The sequence below is a fragment of the Cyphomyrmex costatus genome, unplaced genomic scaffold, assembly GCF_001594065.2.
Source record: "Cyphomyrmex costatus isolate MS0001 unplaced genomic scaffold, Ccosl1.0 scaffold154, whole genome shotgun sequence".
Classification (NCBI taxonomy): domain Eukaryota; kingdom Metazoa; phylum Arthropoda; class Insecta; order Hymenoptera; family Formicidae; genus Cyphomyrmex; species Cyphomyrmex costatus.
The window spans coordinates 309,219-335,204 of NW_017275544.1; the positions used below are offsets into that span (position 1 = coordinate 309,219).

Consider the following 25,986-nt stretch of genomic DNA (forward strand, 5'->3'; position numbering starts at 1 on the left):
TATATAGTATTACATAATTTATAATTATATATTTGATATGTTTATACAATAGTTGACATTATTTACAATGATAAATAATTATATATAATTATAAATAAAATTTATAATATATAAATATATTTCGTAACATACAATTATAAAAATAATTACATAATTATACATATTTTATATATTTCGATATATTCTCGCACTTTGAATTTCCCGCGTGCCAGTTTGAATGTAGCCCATTCATTGGACGACTGCGGCTAATACGCGAGTCGTTGGATCGATTGAGTTGGAAGGTATCGAAAACGCTAGCTTCGGCTTATTAAAGGTAATTTATATTTGTTTTTTATAAAATTCTTCTTCTTATGTTCTATAAAATTCATATATTCGAATATTGCGTATATATACAATACTAATCGATTGTGTAGTCTTAATTTCAAATAGTCGGTTGCATTTTAATTAGATGTTGTACGACTTGCGTTGTGTCGCATGTTATTAGCAGGTTTGTTCGTGTTGCATGCTCCAACATGCTTCTATCCATAGTTCCTTCTCACTTCACGGCGTCAGAGTGAGTAGGAACATGACAGGAATACGGTGGAACATTCGACGCGAAAAAACTTAAGAGTGAAGTTATCGTAATTCAAATTTTTCGCGAAATGTCGCGGTTGAGAGACAATAAATAGGGCGACTTCGAGTCGAGTAGCGTCGCGACGTGTTTGATTGGTAAGTAACCCAGTTTTTTAACACTTTATCATTTACGTAACGTAGTATAAAAATATTCGGTGTTCGTACATTGGTAATTTCCTGAAGCGATTTTGCGAGACTCGCGATCAAAGTCACAGAACGATCGGCACAGACAGCGGCCATATATTTTCGGAATATTGTTTATTTTGCAGATTTGCTTCAATTCAAGATCGCATATATTCATTTTTATATCTCGTGTATTAAATCGCGGCGTACGTATTTACTGATAAAAGTGCACTTGAGTGTAAGAGAGGTAGTATCTACATATACATCATTCTTGCGGTAGCTGCTACGCGTGAAGTTAGCTGCGTGATTTACAAATTCTGTCCACCATTTTGAACGCTATTGGCGCTATTTCTGTTCTATTTTCGTTGCTTATTAGATGTAAAAGTAAAATAGAGTGACACAATAAATAATACTAATAGTGTTTCCCTAAACGCACCTTAACTACAGTTAAATCGCGTATCAAATGCTCGGTAAAGGGGACCAACAAATAATCCCTTTTTCTTTTCTACAGTAAAGAGTTGCGCATCGCGAGTGATTGTCGTCGGGAGTATAAGATATCGTTCGATTTTTGCACTGTAGTATTAATTATAAATTTAATTATAAACTTTTAATTATAGTGTGCAAGCGATTAGTAATCGGAGTGAACTTGCAAGTGTGAAGGAGTCCAAAAAAAGAAACAGGAGCAATAAGACGACAATTTGCAATTTAACTATATCTGAGCATGGAGGAGTCCCAGAAGGTATCATAAGGCATCAGCGGAACAATCGCATGGGTTAATATTATTGACTGATTTGATACTTACGGAGTTAATCGTTTAACATCGCACAATATTGTATTATACATATATTAAATAATTATTATTTAATATTATTAAATTAATTATTAATATATCATTTATAGATTTTAATATGTCATTCAACATATTAAGATCCATGATGTAATGAGCATCAAAATTGTTAGACTGTTGGTCATTTTAACTCGTGATATAGTACTGCGTGTGGTAGTTAATTAATTTGCGTTGTAAGTCTAAAAAAATTTCGGCGCGCATTTAGGGATCTACATACGTAGTATATAAATTCACGAAAATTATATTAGAAACATCTAAGATCCAGCTTGACCGTAAATGGCTTATTCTCATCGGTATTTAGTTTGAGATTTTCACCATACAAATAAGAGTGTTAAATTATTATATTTAACTATATTCTCGAAATGTTTAAAATATATTTAATAAATATTTAATATAAAATACACACTTATAAAATTAATATATTTTAAAGCCTATACAATTTTATAGATTATTTTAAAATAAAATTAGTTTTCATATTTATCAAGTTTTACATAGTTTAATGTTATTTATTTATTTTCTGTTAATTCTGTTTAAAGATGAATAAACGATTGAACGTGTGCAATAATTTTAAAATATAAAATATTTTGGGCACTTTTTTAATTTAAATACGTCTGTATTTTTACAGATTGTGGCAGTTTCAGTTCTTCTGTTGCGCATCAGTGTCGGTGAGTTTGAAATTATTATATCTTAAATTGAAATAACAGATAAAACAGATCTATGAAAACTGTATCATATACATGTTATAAGATATAGAGATCTAGATAATATAGGTGTAGTAAAAAGAAATCCATTATTTTTCCAATATATTTCATGTAAAAATAATGGATTTCTTTTTACTACACCAATATATATGCACATCGAATAAATAATCAATATATATATAACAACATAAAATATTAAAATTAAATATAATGGCCCGTAGAACTGAGTCTCAAAATAAACAGATTGCAATAAATGTTATATGAATATTATAATAAATATTTTAATGATACAATAGTTTATATTAGTGATTAAATCCACGAATTATGAATTTATCGATCTTCTACAAAAGAAAATATTAGAAAAATAAGAGAATTCAAAATTAATAATTAATGGTTATTAATGTAAGAGGTGATAATATATATAGTTATTATAGTTACTTTATTAGATTATTTAAAAATTTGTTTAAGAATTATGAGAAAGAAAACAGTTTAGAGATCATTTAGTTCATTTATTCGATATACAGCATGTTTTCTCATGTACACATAAACACGTTAGACACATATACATCGGAATAAACATTAAATAGTTTACAACGAGTTTGTTACTGCTTTCTATTGTGGAGATATTTCCACTTATCATTAATTTGTATTAATCAATGAAATATGTATTTTGTATTTATTCTGCAACCTTATTAGCCTTCGTATAGAAGTCATTTGCAATTTTGCAATAGCATCACGTATCTCGTACAAGCGTCAACGATTCAAGTACAATCTCATAGCGAAATCTGGCGATTTTTGGGGCCGGCGTTAGTCATATAAACATGTAAAAAATATACAAATAAGTGCGGTTCTCCATTCCCTCTGTTAATCCATCTTTGTTCAAGGAAGATTCCTAATCGTACAATAGCACCATCTTTTCTAACGATTTTTAACCGCATGGTATAACGACACTTAAAAATAAGATATATGCTCTCTAAAATGACTCATTAAATCTCTTTTTTTTCTTTTATCTTGATTATTTACGCAGGCATGAAAATCGGACCCATACACCAGCTTGTTAGATATCTACGATATAACGGTACGACGTTAAATAGGTACCTTACAGACTGTGACTTTACGACAAACTTTACTGCTGCCGAAACTATATTATAACGATAATACATAGATAAGCGCTGTCCAATACCTTCCTAACGGAGAGAGAAATTCGTCGTTATGATCGAGAGCCAAACCGATGCGAATCCATTTTGATTTCGTTATATTTAACTACATCTCGCATTATCGTCGATCGATATTCGCTAACGTTGTTTGCCATTTCCTATATAACGAAAAACAATCGATCGAGCCTTTATATCGAATGCGGGGAAGGTTTTGCACTTTTTTTCACATTGCTTATTGTCTGTTCACAATAGCAGCCGCCAACGAATAATTCGCTCTACAATTCGCTTTCTTCTCTATTCTTTTCTCTTAATATATCCAATAAGGGAAAGAATCATATTGTGGACGATGGCGTTATACGAACAACGCACGGCGATAGCAACTTGAACGCACGTTTATAAAATTTGAACATATTATCTTTATGAAATTTTATCCTTTCGCCATCCGTGTTCTCTTATGCATTCCTTGCAAGAAATAAGTGGATTAAAAAAAAAATTGATAAAATTTTATTCTAACGAATTTAAAAATTAAATTCCGTTTAGACTTAGAATTTTAATTATTTTTAGTTATTAATTTGTTTATATTTTGCAAACATAACTTCTCCTATTTCTTTTAATTTTTTCTTCAATTTTCCAATTCCTGTAATAAGATCGGCATAGCGCTATAATCAACCTTGGCGGAAAAAATTTTATGAAAAGCTACATAGATTGAGACAAGATTTTAGAAATTCTTAATTTTGTATAGATATTCCTATAGTGAGACGTAAAGCAACGTTGTTTGTGTTTGAAAAGAAATTCTCTGCCCTCAATCAATACCACTTTATATCCCACTACGAATATCTACGAAAGATTAAAAATTTCTAAGACAAATCTTACTCTACGTTCCGCTAGAAGTATCTACGAGAAACTACGAATTTTTAAGAGCTTGTCTCAATCTTGTACTTTTTCGTAAAAATTTTTTTTCCGTCAGGTATGTAACGTTTTAGAATAAAAAGAAATTAGCTATGCAATAAATAAGTATAATTAAATATAATTATATAATTATTAAATTAAATATATAATTAAATATAAATATAATTATTAAAAAATTTCAAGAGAAATCAGACAATTTCTATATCCATTTATGAATTAAAGAATTGGAAAGTAATGGATCCTAGTAATATTCTTTTAAATCAACCTATTTTTTGCAATTTCGGCATAGGGGTTTATAGCCACAACTACGAATTCCGCGTCTTTCGCGATGACAAGGGGCTGCCAATCTCGATCAGGTAATAATTGGGTGCGACTGGTATCGTACACGTTATTTTGCATTTGCCGGAAGTACGTGTCGCGTGACTGAGGAAGCGCAGTACGCGCGGCACGTGTCCCCTTTACGACTTGCTTCGGTTAACACAGTCACGTTGATTGCATCTGCAATTCGTACAATAAAGCCTCGGCCGATAACGGCCGAGCTGGGATACGGATTGGCTAGTTACATGAGAGACTTACACAAATAATCGTAATAATCGTCGCGTACTTCCTCCGATAAGAAACTCCTATGCAGTTCACTATATTTCCTCGACGTACAACTCGCACATTCAAGGATGCTGTTTCCCTCTGAAGTTCGAGCGGATTCGTAAATATTATTGAAAGAGTAATTTCCTATAACGACTTAATCCCTTCCGTTGGAATTAACAATCTGTTGCAACAATTGTACCAATAATGCGATCGCAATTGTTTCTAACGATTTGAAATTACGCGCGCATAATAATTATTAAGTTGATCCGAAAGTTCATTCGTCAAATTATATTTTAGTAAAACTGTTATCGCTCAAAAAAATGGAGAATATTAGTGAGTTGAGAATATATGAGAAACGTACACTGAGAAAAAAATGCTGTTGATTCAATTAAAATCTATATTGCGGGCTGTCACTAACATAAGTAATAAATTCATGTATATTTTTATTGATACAAAAACTTTGATTATTAAAACAATAATCAAAACCTTTGTATCAATAAAAATATACATGAATTAATTACTTATGTTAGTCACAGCCCGCAATATAGATTTTAATTGAATCAACAGCATTTTTTTCTTAGTGTACCACATTCGCTATTTAATATATTAGTATCTAATTTGCTGAATTATCCAAGCTTGAACTTTATTCAGAAGAATACATAGTTGAAATGTTATCTCTTAGTAGCAAATGTTCATTGCTCTGCATTAATTACAAATTAACATACACAATTTAGATGTATGCATCTACTGAATTCCAACGCAAGAGATTAACGGCTGTAGTAAGAGATAGATTTATACTTCATGTGCTCTAATTTTAGTAACGAAACGTAGAATAGATTTTAGTGACTTTTTGATAAAATCTGTCACATTCTATCATTGATTTCGGTATTTTGAACAATGTTTGTTGGACGATAATTTTTACACCATACATGAAAATAATTCTCTTTTACACACATACATCTATAAATTAAATTATTTAAATAATGATAATTAAATGCGTCTCTCCTCTCTCTCTCTCTCTTTCTCTCTTTCTTTCACACGCACACACATACGTACACACGTACTTACGTACAGAGACACCGCGAACGAGAGTAAATTCGAAATGAGGGTCCACCGAAATTACAAGAAATCGGCGTTACAACATCCTTTAAGGTATCTCAGCGGCGACAACGTTCAACGTTTAATTAGTTTTGCTATATTTACATTTAAGGGAAAGATCGATCCAATATATCGTGTGATATAGTTATGCGATATAGTACAATAGCTTGAGATCACATAATAACATTGAATTGCGATAATAGAGGATACTATTGCTCATTATTATTACTATTATTATTAAAGCGAGAATAGTAATAACAATAATCACGCCAAAATACATGGCGAAATATATTTATAACCTGGATAACAATAATTAGAATACAATTAATCGAAAACTAGACAAAGGAGGAAACTATAATAGATTTAATTTAAATTCATGCGCGTGCGCGGCTCGAAAAATCGTCACATTTTTCATCTCGCATATCCATTTTTTTTTTTTACATTATTTCTTACATATATTTCTTCTCTCATCTTCTATAATTTGCTGCGTCTTTCTTCTCATATAGATTTTCATAGACATTTTTAAATATATGTATGTCGACGAGGCGAGCGTTGGCAAGGAATTCGCGAATCGAATTGACTCGCGTTTCGTACCGGGAGTAGGTGCGCAAATCTCACGCACCTTGTATGTTCGGAATCCGCAGTGGAAAGCTGTAGTCTAATACCGTAACAATCACCGTCAAATCGTCCCTCTCGGATGTGCGTCTCTTACGGACCCCGCTTATATTCGTTTTCGTTTAACTGCACGAACAAGATTTGGCACTAGACACCAAGAAACATGCCATCATGGCGGTTAATGAAGACCCTAATTGTAAGTTTTAAGTTAACTACATCCCTAGATTTTTATAATATATTACGCTTTTACAGCGTTATAGAACTCATTAAGCAATATTCTTGCAATTAGAGGTGATAACGACTCCAAGCATTAAGCAAAACGCACTATATTCTAATTACGTACATATCTCTTTTTAAACTTTTTATTTTTTTTGCGGCTATATCGAGAACTGTATCACTGCCTTGGCAGATATGTCGGGTGTCTGGTAGCTTAGGATCTCAACAAGTACACTCTTTTTTTTCATATACGTCCGATACGTAATAAATACACGACAATATTTTTTTCAAGTTAATGTTTACACGAAGAGATTACACCACATAGAGTGACACGTATATAGATTTCGTACATAGACATACGTCGTTTCACGTTACGGATAACATATTGCTACGCTACTTTCTATATTGCTTCTACGAACGTGTTCTATTTTCGCGGGGTCCAGTCGGCAGATCACGAGAATTACCGTCTGTCCGGACCGTGAGACAAATAAATCGTCGCAGCCAGAGTTTCCCGCGGCGAATCCTCATAAAGTTTATCATATAACTCGCAAATCCCGTGAACGCTTCGTACCTCGTCTCTAGTCTATCTTATTCTATTCTACTCTCTTTCTTACTCTCATTCACTCACTCAATCTTTCTCTCTCTCTCTCTCTCTCTCTCTCTTTCTCTCTCTCTCTGCATTATTTTTTTCTAACATAAGCTTAGATACTACTCTCTGTCCCGACAAATTCCACGGCATTCTCTATACATTCTTTCGTGCATGCACTGTAAAATGGTGGAAAACGGAAATTAATCCCGAAGAATTTACCGAGAAACGCCGGAATTTGCGACAAGCTCGAACGTTCTCTTTCTCTCTTTCTTTCGTTTTCCTTCACGTTTTATTCCCCTCTCGTTTAACCTACGGCGATGAGATCAGCGAGTTCCGGTAAATCGTATGCGCCAGAGTACTTCGCGTAAAATTGTCGCATCATTCTCGCGACGAAGGTACAAGATCTGATCGTAGCCGCAAAGCAATTTACGAAGAACCCTTTAAAACACCCGATCGTTTTCCTATCGTCGGTTTCCCTGCAGCCATTCAGGGAAACCAAATCGGGCGGTTCTTCTCGACGTATAGGACTGAATTCCGTTGTACAATTTGTTATATCCGGAAGGATGCGGGAGCATCGATATACCGATCACGCGATATCGATTACCTCGTCCCATTACGTTATTATTCTGCCTCGGTCGATCTTCTGATTCGTCTTTAATAGAATCGTGTCTCCAACATTTTTTTCTACACATTATTTTATCTCTACAACTGGCATTGTATATAATTATGCATCTTGAATTTAAGCCTTTACATTTAAAGATAACTTTTGCATCGTGTGCCTGCTCTTTTTTCATATATCATAAAACACGTCTAACGAATATACATATGATATATATATATATATATATCTTTTACTATCGCATGCTACGGTCTAACGAGCTTTTTTTATATTTTTTTCTACGACTTTTGCGTTACTTTAGGCTTTAGACTACCGTTACTCGTTTGTTACATACGATATGTGCGTAACAATAATATCGATGATGCAGAATACACAGAAAGACATTTCACAACGTGTCATCCTCGTTACGGCTACTTTTATCTCCGTAAATATTCGAGAATGCGAGATCTCCCGAGTTCAGACATTTATAACGTGCGCGACCTGTTTATAGAATATTATAGTACTAACAGATACCAAGTGTGGTGTTGTGCGACTTTTCCGAGTCTATCTTGAAAGATCATTCGTCTCATTTTTTTCTCAGAATTGTCGACTGCCTATCAGGAAAACTTTACTCGGTTACTAATAACTTCACATTTACACATTAGTTTGCCAAATGTTATCAAGTGCATGTCAACAGTTGTGCTTATTGTCGCTGTATTTGTAGCTTCCTATCATTTATTAAAACAGAAAAATATGAATATTTTTCGATAGCAGTCAATTAGAAAACGCGAAAATTAGGAGGAATAACATGTTATTGTCTTTCAATTGATGAAAATTATTGCAGAGAAATTAAAAATCAACGTAACATAAAGACAACTTCTATTTTTTGTATATGTTGAGAAAATAAAGAGAAAGAGAACATGCATTCTAAGTGAAATAATGGATTATACCGAGAATACTTAGAATTATTATTTTACTGGTCCTCTTCCTCATTCTGGTAGGTGACATAACGCACAGATGATTTTTCGCCAATTATTAACGACTGTAATTGGGATCAGAATTAGCGAGAGGTTCTTTAAAATTTAATAGAAAAATTTAGAAAGAGACGTCTAATATAATTTTACCTTTTTCTCTTCCTTGGTTGGCGGCGCCCTTAGGAAATACATGAGAGGGGCGTAAATGAAATTTAATATAGCTATGCCGAAAAGCATCCACTCGAAACCGATACTGTTGACCAAAGTTCCGCTTAATGCTGGACCTATCAAAGTAAGAAATGTTTTATTGTTTAATTAAAAAAAATTCTTTTGTTTATGTCTCGATCGTTAGTTATATTTTACAATTATATGCTATATATACATATATACCTTCTATATTATCATTGACACATTTTCTAAACAACGCTAATGGTGTTCTTAATCTAATAGAATGATAGAGTCTTTCAGAAGCATCGGTGGTTCAGTGGTAGAATGCTCGCCTGCCACGCGGGCGGCCCGGGTTCGATTCCCGGCCGATGCAAACTTATTTTTTTTTATTTTTACTCTTTCAATCTTCAAAATTTATTTTAGATAATTTATAATTTACACCAGACCTCAGGAGAAATTTCCATTTAAAATTCAACATTCTATTTTGAATTCTGAATACAATTTCTACACACATTTTTATAACATTCGTGTTGAAACAGAATGTGTTCAACATCTTGATTGTATCTCTTTAGGGATTAATTTTTTAGTATTGTATTATTAATTTGAAGAGTAATTTAATTTTTTGTTTAGTTATATATTAGTTATTTTTAATTTATAGCATTTAAATAGGAAAAAAAGTAATAAAAATTACAAGTACTGCAACTGTTATTTTTCTTTTGTCAATAATATTAGATTGAAGAGAAATTAACTATAATATGTGTTATAGAATACATATGTATTGAAATTTCTGAGGAAGTTAATATATAGTACATTGCTTGCAAATTAAACATAAAGTATGATCGTAATTACCAATTCGATTTTATTCTAAATGAAAAAAAGAGAAAGGGGGAAAAATACTAGATACTTAAATCTTACAACAATTTTACGCGGGACATGTTCAATACTTTGCGTTAGTGCTTAGAAAATGTTTTATCTGAATTTGTCAGACGGTTTTATTAGCGTGCAGTTGTCGAGTAAAGGAAAGTAAAATGTGAAAGAGACATATATGCAAAAGCCAATTCACATACCTATTGCAAAACCGAGACAGAAAGCTACGTCACCGATGGCGTAAACGCTCCCGTAAACAGCGGTGTGCCTTATATCAACCAGATATCCCAATTCGGGCATCATCGAACTGTCCACCATGCCGATCGCGAATCCCAGCCCCGCGTTCGGCACGATCAAGTGATCGATACTTTTTGCTAGCGGAATCTACGAAATAGATTAAAAAGAAATAAGATTAAGTAGCTTTAATCAAGATTACGTTCCAATTAACCGCGGTTACTTAAAATGGAGACTCTAACTATTTCCAATTTAAACGGCATATGCTCGTTTCTACTAATACAGATTAACTTTTATCCCGATTTAACTTGTTCTTCATCTTTTATTTTAATTCTCAGAACTAGAAAGAGAATTTAGAAACTAATACAGTTTAACTTTTATCCCGATTTAACTTGTTCTTCATCTTTTATTTTAATTCTCAGAACTAGAAAGAGATAAAGATTAAATTGAACCGAGATTAAAGACAATGGGGAAATAGGAATTATAAGTGTATTGTATTGCGATTCATATGTAATTTCAAGCAAGTTATCGAGAAATTGCACTCTCGGTGATAAAAATAAAAAATGTATATGCATACTTACGCACATCAAGCAGATACCGATAACGACGAGTCCAATCAAGGAAGCTAGCCATCTGTAACAAATACATATCGCGATAAGAACTGTCGGACCGTTTTACAAAAAAGATATCGTCGCCCGAACAGGGACTTGAACCCTGGACCCTCAGATTAAAAGTCTGATGCTCTACCGACTGAGCTATCCGGGCGATATATAGTTCGAGTTTGCCAATTTCATCATTATTAAGATACTTTCGAGTTTGAACGAGGGTACTCGACTGACCTGCCCATTTTGTGTCCGAGCGGTCCGAAAAGATTTGTTCCGATCAGGTAACTGATGCTCGCAGGTAAAAACGTGGCCCCTTGTTTCCAGCGACTTGCACCCATCGTATCCATCATCCAGATAGGTAGGCTCGGTTCCAGCATAGCGATGCCCATATTTGCGAACGTTATCGCGCCTGGAACATCGATAGTCTTAAATCTATTGAAATCAGAACTGAGCCATGTATTTAAAATATTTTATTTATTTAAAACACTTTTTGGAATAAAAGTATATTTTACATTTTGTATTTCAGCGATGCACATGAAAGTATTACACTGATAAAAAATATCTTAATTTCAAAGTAATTTTGATTGATCCAAAGAAGTAATTTTTTTGAAATTAGGATCTTTTTTCTAAGTACACGTATTTTGTGTTTAAAATTTATAGAAAGTTTCATGTATTTCGTAATTGAAATAATGAGATTAATTGTATAATATTTGAAATATAAAATACAAAATATCTTTCATTATTAATAGTGAGATACAAAACACAGAATACTTTTATATACTCCTATGAAATATAAAATAGAAAACATTTTTATATGCCCTGCTCAGAAGAAATACAAAATATAAGATACAATTGTCTTACAAATATCGTTTTTCAAATAAAAGTATTTCAAATACATACCCAGTCGTAATTAAAATCATATTTTATATTTAACTACACTGAGAAAAAAAATTGTTGATTTAAAAAAAACAGTTTATTCACACATTTAAATGCAACGGTCGCGGGCTGTTAAGCAAATATTTATTAATTCAAACGAATAACATATTTTAAATTACAAGATTTTGTTGACATGAGAAAGACTCACATATGTGAGTTAATCTAAATATATAAATAGTGTAATTAAATAATTACTATAAATTAAACGTATTTAGTCAAATTAATAACTTTTCTCTCAGTATTGATTTGATTAAAAACGATAATAGATTAGAGAAAAGGCACGTAAGAATCGGTTAAGATTTAAAATATATAAGAAAGTCAATGCATAAAGTTTTCGCGCTTATTATTGTTCTGTATTTAACGTATTTATTAATATATTTTATGCACATTGACCTTCTTATATATTTTAAATCTTAACCGATTCTTACGTGCCTTTTTTAACCTATTATTGTTTTTAAAAGTTAAGAGTCCTTTATTACTTGTTAATAGATTTTATTGTTTTATATTTCTCTCACCAGCTGCTAAAACGATATAGGGATCGGTGATAAGGGACTTTAACGACGGTGGTTCTGCTTCCGTATACACAACCGATGGTTGGAGCATCAAAAGCTGTAATACTTGAATGTTCCGAAGCATTATTAATTATTATGAAATATGAACGCTGAATTAGGAGAAGTCTTCATTTTTAAAGTGACAATATATAAACGATTTAATATAAGAAATATTACGTTTAAAATATCACGCGTATATCAGAAAATATTTCTAAACTGTTGAGGAAAATTTCTGGTTGAACAAACTAAAAGATTCTGATCATAATCAGTCAGAATTTTGATTATCTCAACTTGAATTATATTAAATAGATTTATTAAAATTCTGATTAATGCAACCAAAATCTTCTTCTTTGGTGTGTACATTTACATTTAAATTGCAAAATTTAAATTCGACATAACTTATCAGTTATGTGTGTGATAAGTGTTTTTTTATTTGTATTTATACTCACATCCATCGCCAAGGGCTAACGCGGAAAGGACTAAAAACGGAGCGGATTTTCCTACAAATTCGTACATTACTCCGCCGAATGGAGGGCCGATAAGAACGCCAAGGGCCAATCCGCCCAGTGCGATACCCATCGCGTTACCACGTTCTTTGTCATCTTGATATCTCTCCGCTAACATACCCATACCTAATAGAGAATTGTATGTACGATGAATAATTATAACCGTGTACTACGTCTTTGGAGAAAGAGACTTCGAGTCGCAACAGCATCGGTGGTTCAGTGGTAGAATGCTCGCCTGCCACGCGGGCGGCCCGGGTTCGATTCCCGGCCGATGCAATCTTTTTGAATTTATTTTGTTAATTGTTCACGTAATTTTAAACATGCTATTCTTACAGTCTCTATCTTTAGCAAATACAAGGAAGATTCCGCTAAAGAATTGTTATTTAAAAATTTTGCTAGATACAGATTTGAAAATAATTTCGTTGGACTATCAAAAACTTTTTACGGCATTGCTCATTAAGTCCGAACGCTCTGCATAATTATTTTGATAGTTTAATAAAATTATTTTTAAATGTGTGTATACTTATTGTTAACTAAGTTTTTATTTAGATGCTTCAGCAAAATCATTCTGTTCATATATCGTTTATTTTTTATTTTTATAATACCCGATCTAAAAAAATATAAAAATTTAAAAACCTTCGTGGAATTCTTTTAAAGGAATGCCAAAGCAAAATAATTTTGCATCGGCCGGGAATCGAACCCGGGCCGCCCGCGTGGCAGGCGAGCATTCTACCACTGAACCACCGATGCTTGTGTAGAATTATGAGAAATAGACTTGACGAGCATGAAAATTGTATATAGTACGAGTATTATACATATAACAAGGTTGCCAATTATGAGCACCAAATTAGTATGAATTAATACAGACGAGCTTTTACCGGAAACGCTAGAACATGATGAACCGATACCCTGAAGAGCTCGTGCTAGAAAAAGTATACCGTAGCTTCGACCGAAAGCAAAAATCAGCGTGGATAGGAACATAATAATGAATCCGGTAAACATAGGTATGCTGTATCCGATCCTAAAAACGAACAATACATTTAAAAGTTGAACATAAATATTATTAAGTGTAACATTTCTTGATTGATGAAAACATCAATCTAATATATTCCGAATAGAAGATTGTCACACGAATTTTGAGGGGCTTACTTGTGGGTCAATGGCCCAACTATGGGGTTAGCCAGCAATTGGACGAAAGCCTTGGAAGCGAACATCATTCCTACTGCTACGGTCTCTTCCAACAATTCCCGATGTCTCTGTTCCTTTTCCTTCGTCTCCGACGATGTGAGATTGGCTGCAGTAATTTCTAAAATAAAAAAATTCGAGGGTGTCGAAAGATTTTGTAACTGAATAGGAAAATCTTTGCCTCCTTCTCTCTTTCGTCTCTAAAAGTGTTCTCTCCGTTTTCTAAAGATAGGATTTTATCTAATACTATAACTTTTTTATCTTTAATACTACGAATAGTATAAATCAACAATTGTATTATCCGAATATTTTATTATTTATCGTTTGCAATAAGAAATGATGCGATAAAGCGCGCTTTACCCGATAGATTTATAGAAGGGGTTGTAACATGTAAGAATTCCAATGGGGATGCCGCCGATACGTTTGGAGCACAAGTACATTTTGTCGTTGTTGTTGCTATTGGCGATGTGGTGGTGACGACCGTAGTTTGATGAGATGCGCCTCCTTCCAGATGATCACTTAATGTTGCATTAGGATGTTTGATATCGTAAAGAAATTCCGGTATTATTGGAACTGCAAAAATTCACACACACATATAGGGTAATATTTTCGATTGCACTTATTATGTAATTTGTTTATTTTTTAATTTGCTCACTGATATATGATACTCGGAATGAAGCTGTTTAAATTCTAAACTAATTTAAAAAAGTAAACAATAAATAATTAATTTGTGCTCCAATTACTGCGTTTGACTCTTACCTGTTTAGTTTTTTTATTTTTAATTTGAATATTAGAGAGTCCTTTTATATACTTTATTAATTATGTAATACTTTTAAAATATTATTTATGCAAAATAAAAAATAGCGAATATTGATAAGAAAATCAATCAATTAAGATATATTTAAAATAATATTTACATACATACATATATAGTAAGTGTATCTTTACTAAAATTATACATATATATATAATCCAGATGCAACAATTAGAAGTTAATTAAAATTAAACTATAAATAAAAACATACGTTCTCTCTATCTTGTGCGATATCAAATTTATAAAGAAAGAAACATAGAAAGCAAAGCGGTCTGTCCTCTAAAGCACATTGAAGGATCTTGTTAGCAATCGGGGGTGTAACTCAGTGGTAGAGTGTCTGCTTCGCATGCTGAAAGTCCTGGGTTCAAATCCCAGCACCTCCAAGCTTTCTTTTTTTTCTTTTTTTTTTGTTTATTTACATCTCAAGTGGTTTTTCAGAATTTATTATTGTGCGACATAAAATTTTAATTATTTTAAAAATACTGAAAATTTATTTATAATTGAATTAACTAAGATTTATAAAGATGAATATATCAAACAATTCAAAAATATTGTATATAAATATAAACTTTATTTTATTTGTATTGAAGTTACAATATACAATACATACAGACACATAATTAATTGAGAACAATTTTTTATAACAATTGAAAGTGGATTTCACGATTTGTTCGACAACCGTGACGACGTTTGCAGGTCGTATATTTGTTACGAGACGATCACACTACATAAATGCATGACCACTTATCCGGATTGGCGGTGTGATACACAAAGGTCCATACGTTCTTTCGACATTCCGGTCCAGTGCGATAAACGAACGTTTTTTTGAATTAAACATAAGTTTACGAACCGAGAAGAGCGTCGACAGAATTTGAGCAAGAAGTGGTGATAAAGGTATTAAAAATTAGAAAAACTGTATAATGTACCGCGCAATAATATAAATTCATCTCTCTTTAGGAACGAATTTTTAAAGTTATATTTATATGGACAAAAGTGATTTAAATTTTTATTTAATTAAACTTAATTTAAATTAATATGAATTAAACAGAGAGCAAAAGAATTAAAACATACTATGAAAGAAATTAAAAATACTATGATGAATATTGTTTGTTCGTCTCTTTGTTTCAACAATTTAAAATTAAAAGATCGAAACATACATATCCTAATGTCTCTGAAGAAGTTGAGCATACATATAATAAATATAATAACAATAATCAATAAAAATTCTTCTACAATTAATTACACCCTTTTATACATTTACTTTAATAATTTACAATATTAATCGTAATATCTTCAAGAATTTCTTTCTTTTTTTTATATGCTGTGCAGTTAGATTGGAGTAGTATATTATTATATGATTTAATCTCTATTTTTCTTTTTTAAGTCTGTTAATCTTATAATGAACCACAATAAGAGACCATGGTTAAAGAAAAGGTAATGAAGTTAATGATTCTGAATACATGACCTACTAGAACTTAAAGTTATGTTTTAAAGAGGCAACTCTAAAATCTGAAAAAGGAGATTACCAGAAAGAACGAGATCAGCTTAAATTTTCAATAATACGTTAAAATAAATTAACAAGAGTTTGACGATAAAATTACCAGAATAATATAAATAATATAAATATTGCACAAAGAGAGAGATCAAAAATTTTCGTGGCTAATTAAACAGCAATCAATAACGTGTTAAAACCGTACTGACATGAGAGATCGGATTTAATTAATGTCGTACGCCATATATGACATAATGATAGAAATATTAATAGGCTCTGACATTACTCACCTACGGTCGTCAGCAACATGTTATCCAGCAGCAATGCGATGGCGACGATAACGAGAACGAGCCTCCGAGATTGCCGACATCGTTGTAACCAACCGCTCCAGTCTCCACCTCCCATTCTCAAATTTTATCCTTCCTCTGATGTTCTACAACATCGGCAAAACAAACAGCGAGAGATGTGAAAAATGCTTAAATTAATAAAATTTCGTTGCGTTGAATATCGCGTGGTTTTCGTCGCGCTGTGTTCTTACCAATTATATAGGGCTCAAACAATAGATACAAGGAATGTTCCTTTTATTATCAAATGAAACTCACGTGACAGTTGAGTGGATTTCATTTAATAACAGTAGTAAGAGTCACGTGGAAACTAAATCGATTATATTTCCGATTGATTTTCTTCCAAGAGTTGTATAATATTTACGTAGATATGTATAAGAAACTATATTCAGCGCGCAGTTATATAATAATTAATGTATTTTTTGACACATATAACTTCCAAGAATATTACACACAGATCCTTGAATTCATTATCATACAAAAGTAAATAAAATTGTACTGTCAAAATATATCTCACTTTTATTTTGAAGCCTAATTTTGACGAGTCTTCTTTAAGAAATCATTTCATCAAAATGGGTGAACAATTTTATACTATTTTCATTACTACGCTTCCTATTTTATCTTGTATATCTTTTATATATTTACGAGAATATTATACATAGAATTTCGCCGCTCGCGTTCACCTAGCGATACTGCGTATTGCTCACGAGTGAGCGGCTTTAGGGCTGCGGTCGAGTTGTCACTACGAATGCTTTAAAGCGTTTCTTGATTGGTCAGTTTGTATAACTCTTCAAAGCATTCGTAGTGGCAACTCGACCGCAGCCTTAGTTGGGTCATTCTATCTCTGTGTGGATTATATGTATTAAAATTTATATGGAGCATCTACATAGAATTTACGTTGAAATTTTGAGGAAAATTTATTCCAATTTGGCAATAAAATCACAATATATTCACGTGGATATCATGTCTATGAATTTTGGTCATGTAATTCACATAAAATATGTTTTGAGAACATTAACGTGGACATTACTATATGTATCTGTTTTTATAGAGAAGTGGATAAATAAAAATTACGAGAAATCAATCAATCCCGACGGAACGGTTCTTTCACGAAGCTAAACAATCGAGTTCTGTATTGCGTTGACGCTTTATTCGCCTTTGAACACTTTTCAATCAATTACTTAATTGTTAAACCTGCTACATTTGATGACTTCCTCGTGTAGTTTCGAAAAAAGACACATTGGACACTAAATGTAAACACTAAAGTATCGAATGACATTTTTCCGAAAAGTTGAGATATTTGATAATTAAATACTAGTCGGTTTAGAGAGCGGTTGTTTATTACTAAAATTGCATTTGTGAAACATTATTTTTTTCTAAAAATAACATACTGATAAATTAATAAATTAACAGCCCTAACTCGAGTATACTTTACAAAGCAGTTAGATAACACGTTACGTTATAGATATAATCTTACAATAGATATAATCTTACATAGATATGATCTTGTTAGATGGGTTTATGATTATTGGTGCGAAATATCCTTTTTGATGCTTTATGTTCAAATTATAAGCAATATTAAAGAACAAAATCGCGCGAGTCGTTTCCACTGGAAGAAGTCTTGAATGGGGACGGAAATAGTCTGAATGCCGGAAAAGGCGCATCTACTTTAACAGAAGATAAAATTGTCTTCGCTGAAAACTGTCAATTGTGGAAAGTGGTCAAAATTTGCGATTTACTCCGTCGCAATTTCTTTTCGATTTGGACAAATCGTATTGCTCTTCCACTTACCTTCGGGATTAGTTTTGGAATGCTTGCGATGAATTTTATCTTTTTAAAGATTTTGCGCATAAAAATGATATTCGTTTATTATTTGTTATTTATTACGTTCTGCTTAATTTTTATTTACTCGCTAAATAAATCACTATATATTAAATTTAATTATACGCTTTTTTTTTTAAACCGGCGTATCAAATTTATTTTAATATATTTATATAGTACAAAAGTGATTATTAACAATTTAGGTTTTAATTTATAAGACTAAAAATTTACATTGTTATAAATTAATTTTTATTAATTAACAAAAGAAGGAAGTGTGTGTGTGTGTAACACAAATAAAAGGCTGATTTATCATTCTATTCCTGTACAAAAAATTTTGAAGACGTAGAAAAGCAAGAGAATATTATTCTTAAGTAAGAAGAAAAAATGATGCTACAAATTCAATATCACCGAGTAAATATTAGCTCGCGTCAGATTTGTATCAAATTAAGTATTCGTAAGAATGTATATATGCGACGTTAATCTCAAAGTTAAATGAAAGTTTAGTAACGTAAAAAATAAGCTATACATATAATATTTCCAGAAGATTTCTTTTCGTTTAGAGAGGCTCAGTTGAGCGTTAAAATCAATGACATTTTGAAGGAGATAGATTTTATAAAAAGTTTTATGCACGAAGGAGAAAGAAGGAGAGAGAGAGAAAGAGAGATAGAATAATATAAAGATAATATTTTTACTTGCTTTTAAACAAATGAAATATTATTTAAATGTTACAAAGATATATAAGTTTTTTTTAAAGGTCTTTGTTTTCGTCGCGATTTCTTCTAACGCCAACTTTTTCCTTTAGTAACGTTTAAGGATTGTATCAAAAGTACAGCAGTCTTAATTGTCGAAGTTTTTTTTTAGAAAGCGCCCGCTTCCGTTTCGTCTCGTTGAAACTCGCTATCGACTCGATGTTCGTTTAGCGCAATACAGCGCAATACAATTAACCGCATTAATTACAGGCTTTTAATAGTACCTGCGTCGTCCTGCCCCCGACCCACGTTCCGCGCGCGTGAAGCCCGCTTCTCTTTTATTCGTCATAACTCGGTTACCCCACGCTTTTAGTCCACCTAATTTTCATGCTCGCTCTTTGAAAAGGCAGGCATCAAAGGCTATTGCGACATTCAGCGCTGTCACAATACTTTATCCTATTTTTTACTAAGAAGCGTCGCGTAAGAAAGAATTTCACTGTAAAACGAATCAAAACGCGATTGATGCATTATACTTCTATCTGACACTTTTCTCACCTTTCATTTAACTTAAGTGTGATTCAAACGAGAGAATTCTTTCGATCTGCCGTTTTCTTGCCTACGGATAATCGTATCTTTCTTTTTCTCATTCATAATAAAAAGAATTATCAAATAATAAGACCGATGATAGCGTGCATCTCTGTAGCCGATTTTTACGGAGACCCATGGAGATGGAAAGAGTACGAAGCTGTTAGGCATCGCGAGATAAGAGTTGTTTAAGGGTCGAAGAGGCAGAAGAAGCCATGGGGACGCACGCACGTACGCACGCACGCATACGCAAAGGGCGGGTTATACGTCTCCACCACTGACGAAGTCGAAGATTGATAGCGTAGAAAGGGGGAGAGGGATAGGCGGATGGAGAATTGCCGTGAAGGGAAAAGGAGCGTGAGAGCCGGGGAAGCAATCAGCATTTTCCTGAAAGCCAACTCCCTGGGGTCCGCGCGCATTATTCTCGGGAAAGGACCGCTTCCCACTCGTGCCACTTATAAGCTCCGCTACCTTCCGCCATGACTGACTCCCTTCTGATCCCCTTCCCTCCCCCCCTTCTCCTTTCCGGACCCCTTTCTTCTCTATCCTCCACCTTCACCCTCTCCTGCGTTCTCTTATCTTCTTGGTAATTACGACAAAGAATGACCGCAAGACGCGCTTCTGTTTGTACTGAGCTTTCGTACTAGCGCACGATGGGATGTTGAACGTTCCCGTGTCTCCATAACTCGCTGGCTATTCCCATTGGAAACATCCCCCGATCAATCTAACATCGTGTGCCTTCCAGTCCTACGGAGATCCCTTTTTTTTTCCGCCGATTTGTCGCCCGTCTTGTTCCCGCTGCGAGTCGCGCGATGGATGTGTGCTTACTCTTTTAAAACACGATGGTTAGGGTATATAAAAAGCCCTTTCAATCTCTTCTTCCAACAAACTGTATAGCGTCGCTTCTTCTATCAAATGTTTACTTATGATTGAATGAGAACTTTTTTTATTTTGTTCACACAAGAGGAAAGCGTGTCTAAACAATTATAAATCGAAATTCAATCGACAAGAATAAATCAATTGATAGAAATAATTCAATTTTCGCAGAAAGTATAGTGTGTTTCAAAGTTAGTTTGGCGCGTTTAATTTTACGGATTTAATACACACACAATGGTATGAATCTATCTCTACTACCTTCTTTTTCAATGACACAAAGTATTCGTGATAAGCGATGTAATTGTGTATACATAATTACAAGTGGGAGATGCGAATTTTGGATGAAGCGCTTATATACGCAAAGCTCGACAGTATAGGTGCCGGGATTCTGAAGAGGTGGTTGACAAGCGATACGAGTCGTTGAAAGGGTATGACGGGGTGATCGTTTTGCGATTGACAGCAACTTCTCGGTAGCGGCTTGATGAAGTGGTTGCTGGGATCTGCCGACTCATCGACGCGCTCGTTATGTCGATCGCGTGCGGAACCCGCGTCGGTGTGAGTTTCGTACGCGATACGGGAGATTACGCTATCGCACCGCATACATGGGATCAACTGACCAAAGTTTTCGTCATTTGAGCTAATAGAAAAGTCGTGTCGGCCGTCAACGCGTGGGATTTATTGTAAAACGTGACCACTCTGCGTAGCCGTTTCCGCGTGCGAATCGCGCGTGCGCGCCAGATCGCCAGAATTTTTCACATATATAATAAAGGAAATAGAAAATCCCGTCGTTTCGCGGTAACACGCTCCGAAATTGAACTTATTTTCGCGTGAATGGTTGAAACCGACAGAGAGGCTATCGTGGAATTCTCGTGCGCGTAGCGCCAATAAAAATTTTCCACTCGCACGTGTTTCATGCAGTACTAATAATAGAAAACACTTGAATACGACGATAATCAATCAACGTGCTAATTTTTGTTTAAATGTTTGTTGGGATAATATTTTCTAAGTTTTTAATTAATTATTCAACAGAACGTTTTGTATTTCTTTTCGCTTTTAAAATAAATTATGAGCGAATTTATTTGAAAATATAGAACTAATTTGAAATAACTAAAATAAAAATAGGTCAATATTTATTGATCGTTTATCGTTGATGGAAACGTTTATACAATACTTTTTTTAATACGTTTTCGCGATTATTAATGTGTCATTTTATAAAATTTCTGCATTTCGTCGCAATTTCTTAATTATTATTATATCTTCTTCTAATTATAGATGTTAGGTTGATCCTTATAGTTACAATGGCAGAGTTATAGGTAACAATGGAAGGGAAGCAGTCCTTTAAGTTTCTCTTTACTGTTCCGCAGACGAAGTTACGCCCTATACGTAGGGTTAGTTCCTACTTTAAGAACCAATTAGTTCTGGTTGCTGTGTCTTACTGCTGTACCGGGTGTACCTCTCGACTGTATTATTCACAAATTCTTTGATAAATGTGGAATCAATTTTTTTTTAAATAAGCCATTATTTGCAATATTCCTCTAACTCTTTATTTCTTATATTTGCAATATTCCTTTAACTCTTTATTTCTTATTGATCTTATCATTTAATAGGTATTGATTAATAACATTCATATAGAAGAGAGAAAAATTTTAAATTTACATATTTACATCACCTATAAAAATATTATTTTACGAACGATTTTTGAGCACGTGACATATCCAGAATTATCGAGCGAGATTATAATGCAGTTTTGGTTTTTAATATAACATTTCTGTGAAAAGAGAAAATAGTACAGACAATAGCCGATTAATTACGAGTAAAAAAATTCATGAGGATCGATCGATAAGAGGCTTTAAAAGAAGAGAATGGAGACGTGAATGGAGAGGGATGCAGATAGCTTAAAGGGCAAACTGTTGCTTTGGGTCTCAACAAGTAGGTCAACGACCGAACCTATATGGAGATTTGGGTATCTTTAATGTTCTGTCCGTGGCTATGTGTGCACGAAGTATAATCTTCTTGCATTCAGTCGACGGCTTCATAAACGCTGGAAAATATAATTCTTGAGATATCTACAAAACTGCGCAGTATATCGCTCTCGGCTTCGTAATATCAATTAGCAACAAATTATTGGCGACATAAAATTTCATTTTTAATATTTAATCCTCAGAGATTTTTTGCCTGCTACAAACACACTTATATACGCAGCACGTGACACTCGCGATAATCCCGTTGACATACTCTCTTTGCCATGCCTCACTTGACACTTTATCGTAATCCGAAGCAATTATGTCGAAGACGATGGGTGCTCCTCCCTTTGTCGAGCGATATTGCATGATAAGCGAGTTATGTCTCGTCGCGAAATCATGTTACCTTCGTATATCATAAAATCACTATGTATTATGAAGTTTCGCCGTTGCTATCGGTCCGATCGTCGTGGTCTCTGATACCCCCAATATCTCGAACTTCATACACAAAGTTAACTCGAGTACATTAACGCGGATTCATTCCCGTGAAGCCACAAGGGACGATTTCGCGCTGATTTCGTAACGTTCGGGATATTTTTCCATCACTCGTGCATTAATAATGAGCGTTAATATCAATATCTGTATCGCTCGCTAATATCAATATCCCAGATCATAATTTACTTACATCGTCATCGCGGTGAATTGAACTTTTTCCCGACACTTTAGGTAGAGTACGTCGCACGTTATGCACGTTTTAACAATGATACTCCATGTATACATCTCGGCAGCTGTTTCGCCGACGGACTGTCCGCCGGATTGTAACAATGGCACCACCTGTTAATTAGAGGCGCATAAGATGCGAAAAAACGTTGATAAGATATAAAAGATTCTGTTAGTAGAGATTGACGACAGCACATTCTAAAAAAGGGAATTAAGTGTTTCTTTCGGATAAATTACAAAATATAAGTTAAATCATAAATCGGAAAAGTTGGTATAAATTTATTAAGAATATATTAATTACTTTCTCGACCTTTAAGCAGTTGTAAAATTAAACTTTAAACATACCAGAATAACAATATTACTTTAATTTTAAGACTTTTAAAGATGTAGTTTAATATGATATTTTTTTAGTAGTCTTTTTACTTGCTAAAAACTATATATAAAAGTAAAAAATTAAATAGTTTTATGAAAGATTTATTTAATTTTTACTAAGAAATATTCGAAATTATTTAAAACATTTGCAATCAGGAGAAATTTTTGGGACATTCTGTATAATTATTATGTAATTGCATGTTGATGAAGAGATTAAATGTATATTTGGAGCTTACAGTTATTAGCTAATCTATTTTAATCTGCAATAATATTATTGTTTTTCTGAAGACACTCATCGTGCATTGCTATATATTTTATTGTATTGAAGTAATTATCCAATAAATAAATTCAGATAGCTGCAATTTTTCGTAGAAATAAAGATTATATATTTAAATTTTATGTATATTATTGCCTGCGTCATTTTGTTAATAACGTTTAATTATATTAAGCAATTTTAAACAAATGTGTGCAGAACTTATATATAAATAAATTTTAGTAAATTTTAATACAATACTATATAGAAAGTAATCAGAACTTAGTACATATTATATAAGTAAATTTTATCATAAAATTATTGAAAATTATCAATGTTGAGTCTTTTTTGTAACAAATATATCTTCACAGTGTAATACTGGCTGAAATTATTTTTTACAAAATAATATCTGTGTTCAATAAATATTTTTAAATAAATATTTTTAAAAATTGAAAATATATCTTCAAAGTTATTAACGTGACAACACAATTCTCTGGGAGTCGAAGATTGAAGAGATCTGAGGATTGAAAGAATTGTGATGCATGCGAAAGAGGCGCATTTGTATACTCTCGTTTACGACGGCACTGTATCTCGTATCGCTTCATAGATAAATTTCAATTTAGCTCGCGCCTGGTTGCTCGCAAAATTAGAGGCGATTCGAGTCCAGGCAATACGTTACGTTTCTATACCGTCGCGTATCGTAATGCGAGGAAGGGATCGGATGTAAATCAAACTCGGATAGCCGTGAAACGAGACTTCAGACGAGACGAGGTCAGAGACGGAGCCCTGGAAATAAAATTACGTCTTCGATCGTGCGTAAATGAATTTACCGCTATCCTATCGGTTCTTTCTTAACACATCTCTGTCGTTTAAAGGAGTCGCGAATAAGGCATGATTATATTCCAATAAATGTTGCATAATTTCTAATTTAAAAAAAGCGTAGTGTAAATAATCTTGTTAAATGTCATCTATTAATTCTCATATTCATTATAATTTCCTTAGAAATTAAATTCTGTATAGTTTTCTAAATTTTGTACTTTTTCTCTGGTAAAACTATCTTATTTATGGTATCTTCTTTAAATTCTAATATTGCTGACAAAGAAAAAACAAACGATGTACACATCACAGTATTTTTAATTTCTTTCATTTTTTCCTGTTTAATCTAATTGTTATGGACTTAAGTTGAATAGAATTTGATTAAAGACAAAATTAAATTATTTTTTTTTAATTAATCTCTTAAAAGGAGCCCTAAAATCGAAAGACACATATACGTTAACTTTTTTTTCTTATATCTCATATCTTGCTAAAGATTTTACTGAGATTTGCGAGAAAGAGAGAAGTAATTATGGGGAAAAAAACGGGGCAATTAAAAACCGGAAAAAGATCTCACAGAGTCTCTCGGTTGCCGGTCTTGTCGATCCGGTAATCGCATTAGAGACAGTAATTACGACACCGCTCGCAGTAACGTGAAACCCGTAGGTTGGGTAAAGTACTGGACAGGGTTATGCAGATTGCTTTATAACCTTGTTACCGATCACTCTATTAACCTTACGAGGTTGAAGTCCCAACCCTCTCACTAGCTTGTTCCTGTGTCAGAAGCCGGGCGACAACGAGAGACGAAGGAGTATCGCCTTCTCGTCTCGTTTTACTACATTCTACCATTCATAGACTTCTTGGTTCTTTTTTTCGTTCTTCTAAAATCATTAAATAATTGCAGAATCTATAATATAAATTTGTAAAACAATTTTTGAAGGTCATATAAAATCTATATATATTCAATTTCGTACTTCAAGACAAACTTTATTGATAAGATATTCTAACAAAATTGAAAGAGAGAGAGAGAACAGTCTTTCGAAGTGACTTAGATTTCCTGTAATCGCGCGAGAACTCATGTCTTCTGTAATTCATCTTTTGCGTCGACCTTTTCGGTCCGATCGTGCTTTGACGCAAACTTATACCGAGAAAGATCGGCGCCAGAAACTG

At 33.2% G+C, this 25,986-nt stretch overlaps 2 protein-coding genes and 5 non-coding genes across 7 annotated transcripts in view; 4 read left to right on the forward strand and 3 right to left on the reverse strand.

Moving 5' to 3' along the window:
- The first annotated feature begins 1,372 nt into the window (after positions 1-1,372).
- Positions 1,373-25,986, forward strand: part of Mgat2 (alpha-1,6-mannosyl-glycoprotein 2-beta-N-acetylglucosaminyltransferase) — a 63,327-nt gene continuing 38,713 nt past the window's right edge. The window contains exons 1-2 of the mRNA XM_018552130.1: positions 1,373-1,507; positions 2,208-2,247. The gene's annotated coding sequence lies outside the window, so the exon portion shown is untranslated. The remainder of the gene's footprint in view (positions 1,508-2,207; positions 2,248-25,986) is intronic.
- Vmat (Vesicular monoamine transporter) lies at positions 8,965-16,787 on the reverse strand. The gene is made up of 11 exons (XM_018552135.1): positions 16,673-16,787; positions 14,437-14,649; positions 14,041-14,197; positions 13,770-13,912; positions 12,835-13,017; positions 12,350-12,451; positions 11,133-11,307; positions 10,875-10,926; positions 10,260-10,443; positions 9,175-9,308; positions 8,965-9,092 (listed from the first exon to the last, which is right to left on the reverse strand). Exons 1-11 carry the CDS (start codon positions 16,785-16,787, stop codon positions 9,024-9,026), a joined length of 1,527 nt encoding a protein of 508 aa, XP_018407637.1. The 3' UTR covers positions 8,965-9,023.
- Positions 9,495-9,565, forward strand: TRNAG-GCC (transfer RNA glycine (anticodon GCC)). Its single transcript has one exon. It is a non-coding gene; the product is annotated as a tRNA-Gly (tRNA).
- On the reverse strand, positions 10,986-11,058 carry TRNAK-UUU (transfer RNA lysine (anticodon UUU)). The gene has a single exon. It is a non-coding gene; the product is annotated as a tRNA-Lys (tRNA).
- On the forward strand, positions 13,097-13,167 carry TRNAG-GCC (transfer RNA glycine (anticodon GCC)). The gene has a single exon. It is a non-coding gene; the product is annotated as a tRNA-Gly (tRNA).
- TRNAG-GCC (transfer RNA glycine (anticodon GCC)) lies at positions 13,571-13,641 on the reverse strand. The gene has a single exon. It is a non-coding gene; the product is annotated as a tRNA-Gly (tRNA).
- Positions 15,202-15,273, forward strand: TRNAA-CGC (transfer RNA alanine (anticodon CGC)). Its single transcript has one exon. It is a non-coding gene; the product is annotated as a tRNA-Ala (tRNA).

Bases quoted from the DNA above. Each gene is read 5' to 3' on its own strand.
- Vmat (XM_018552135.1), bottom strand. From the start codon at position 16,787: ATGGGAGGTGGAGACTGGAGCGGTTGGTTACAACGATGTCGGCAATCT. The intron at 13,913-14,040 runs GTAAGCCCCTCA...GTTCGTTTTTAG, and splicing joins GTTGGGCCATTGACCCACAA to GATCGGATACAGCATACCTA. The intron at 9,093-9,174 runs GTAAAATTATAT...TCCCAATTACAG, and splicing joins CAACCAAGGAAGAGAAAAAG to TCGTTAATAATTGGCGAAAA.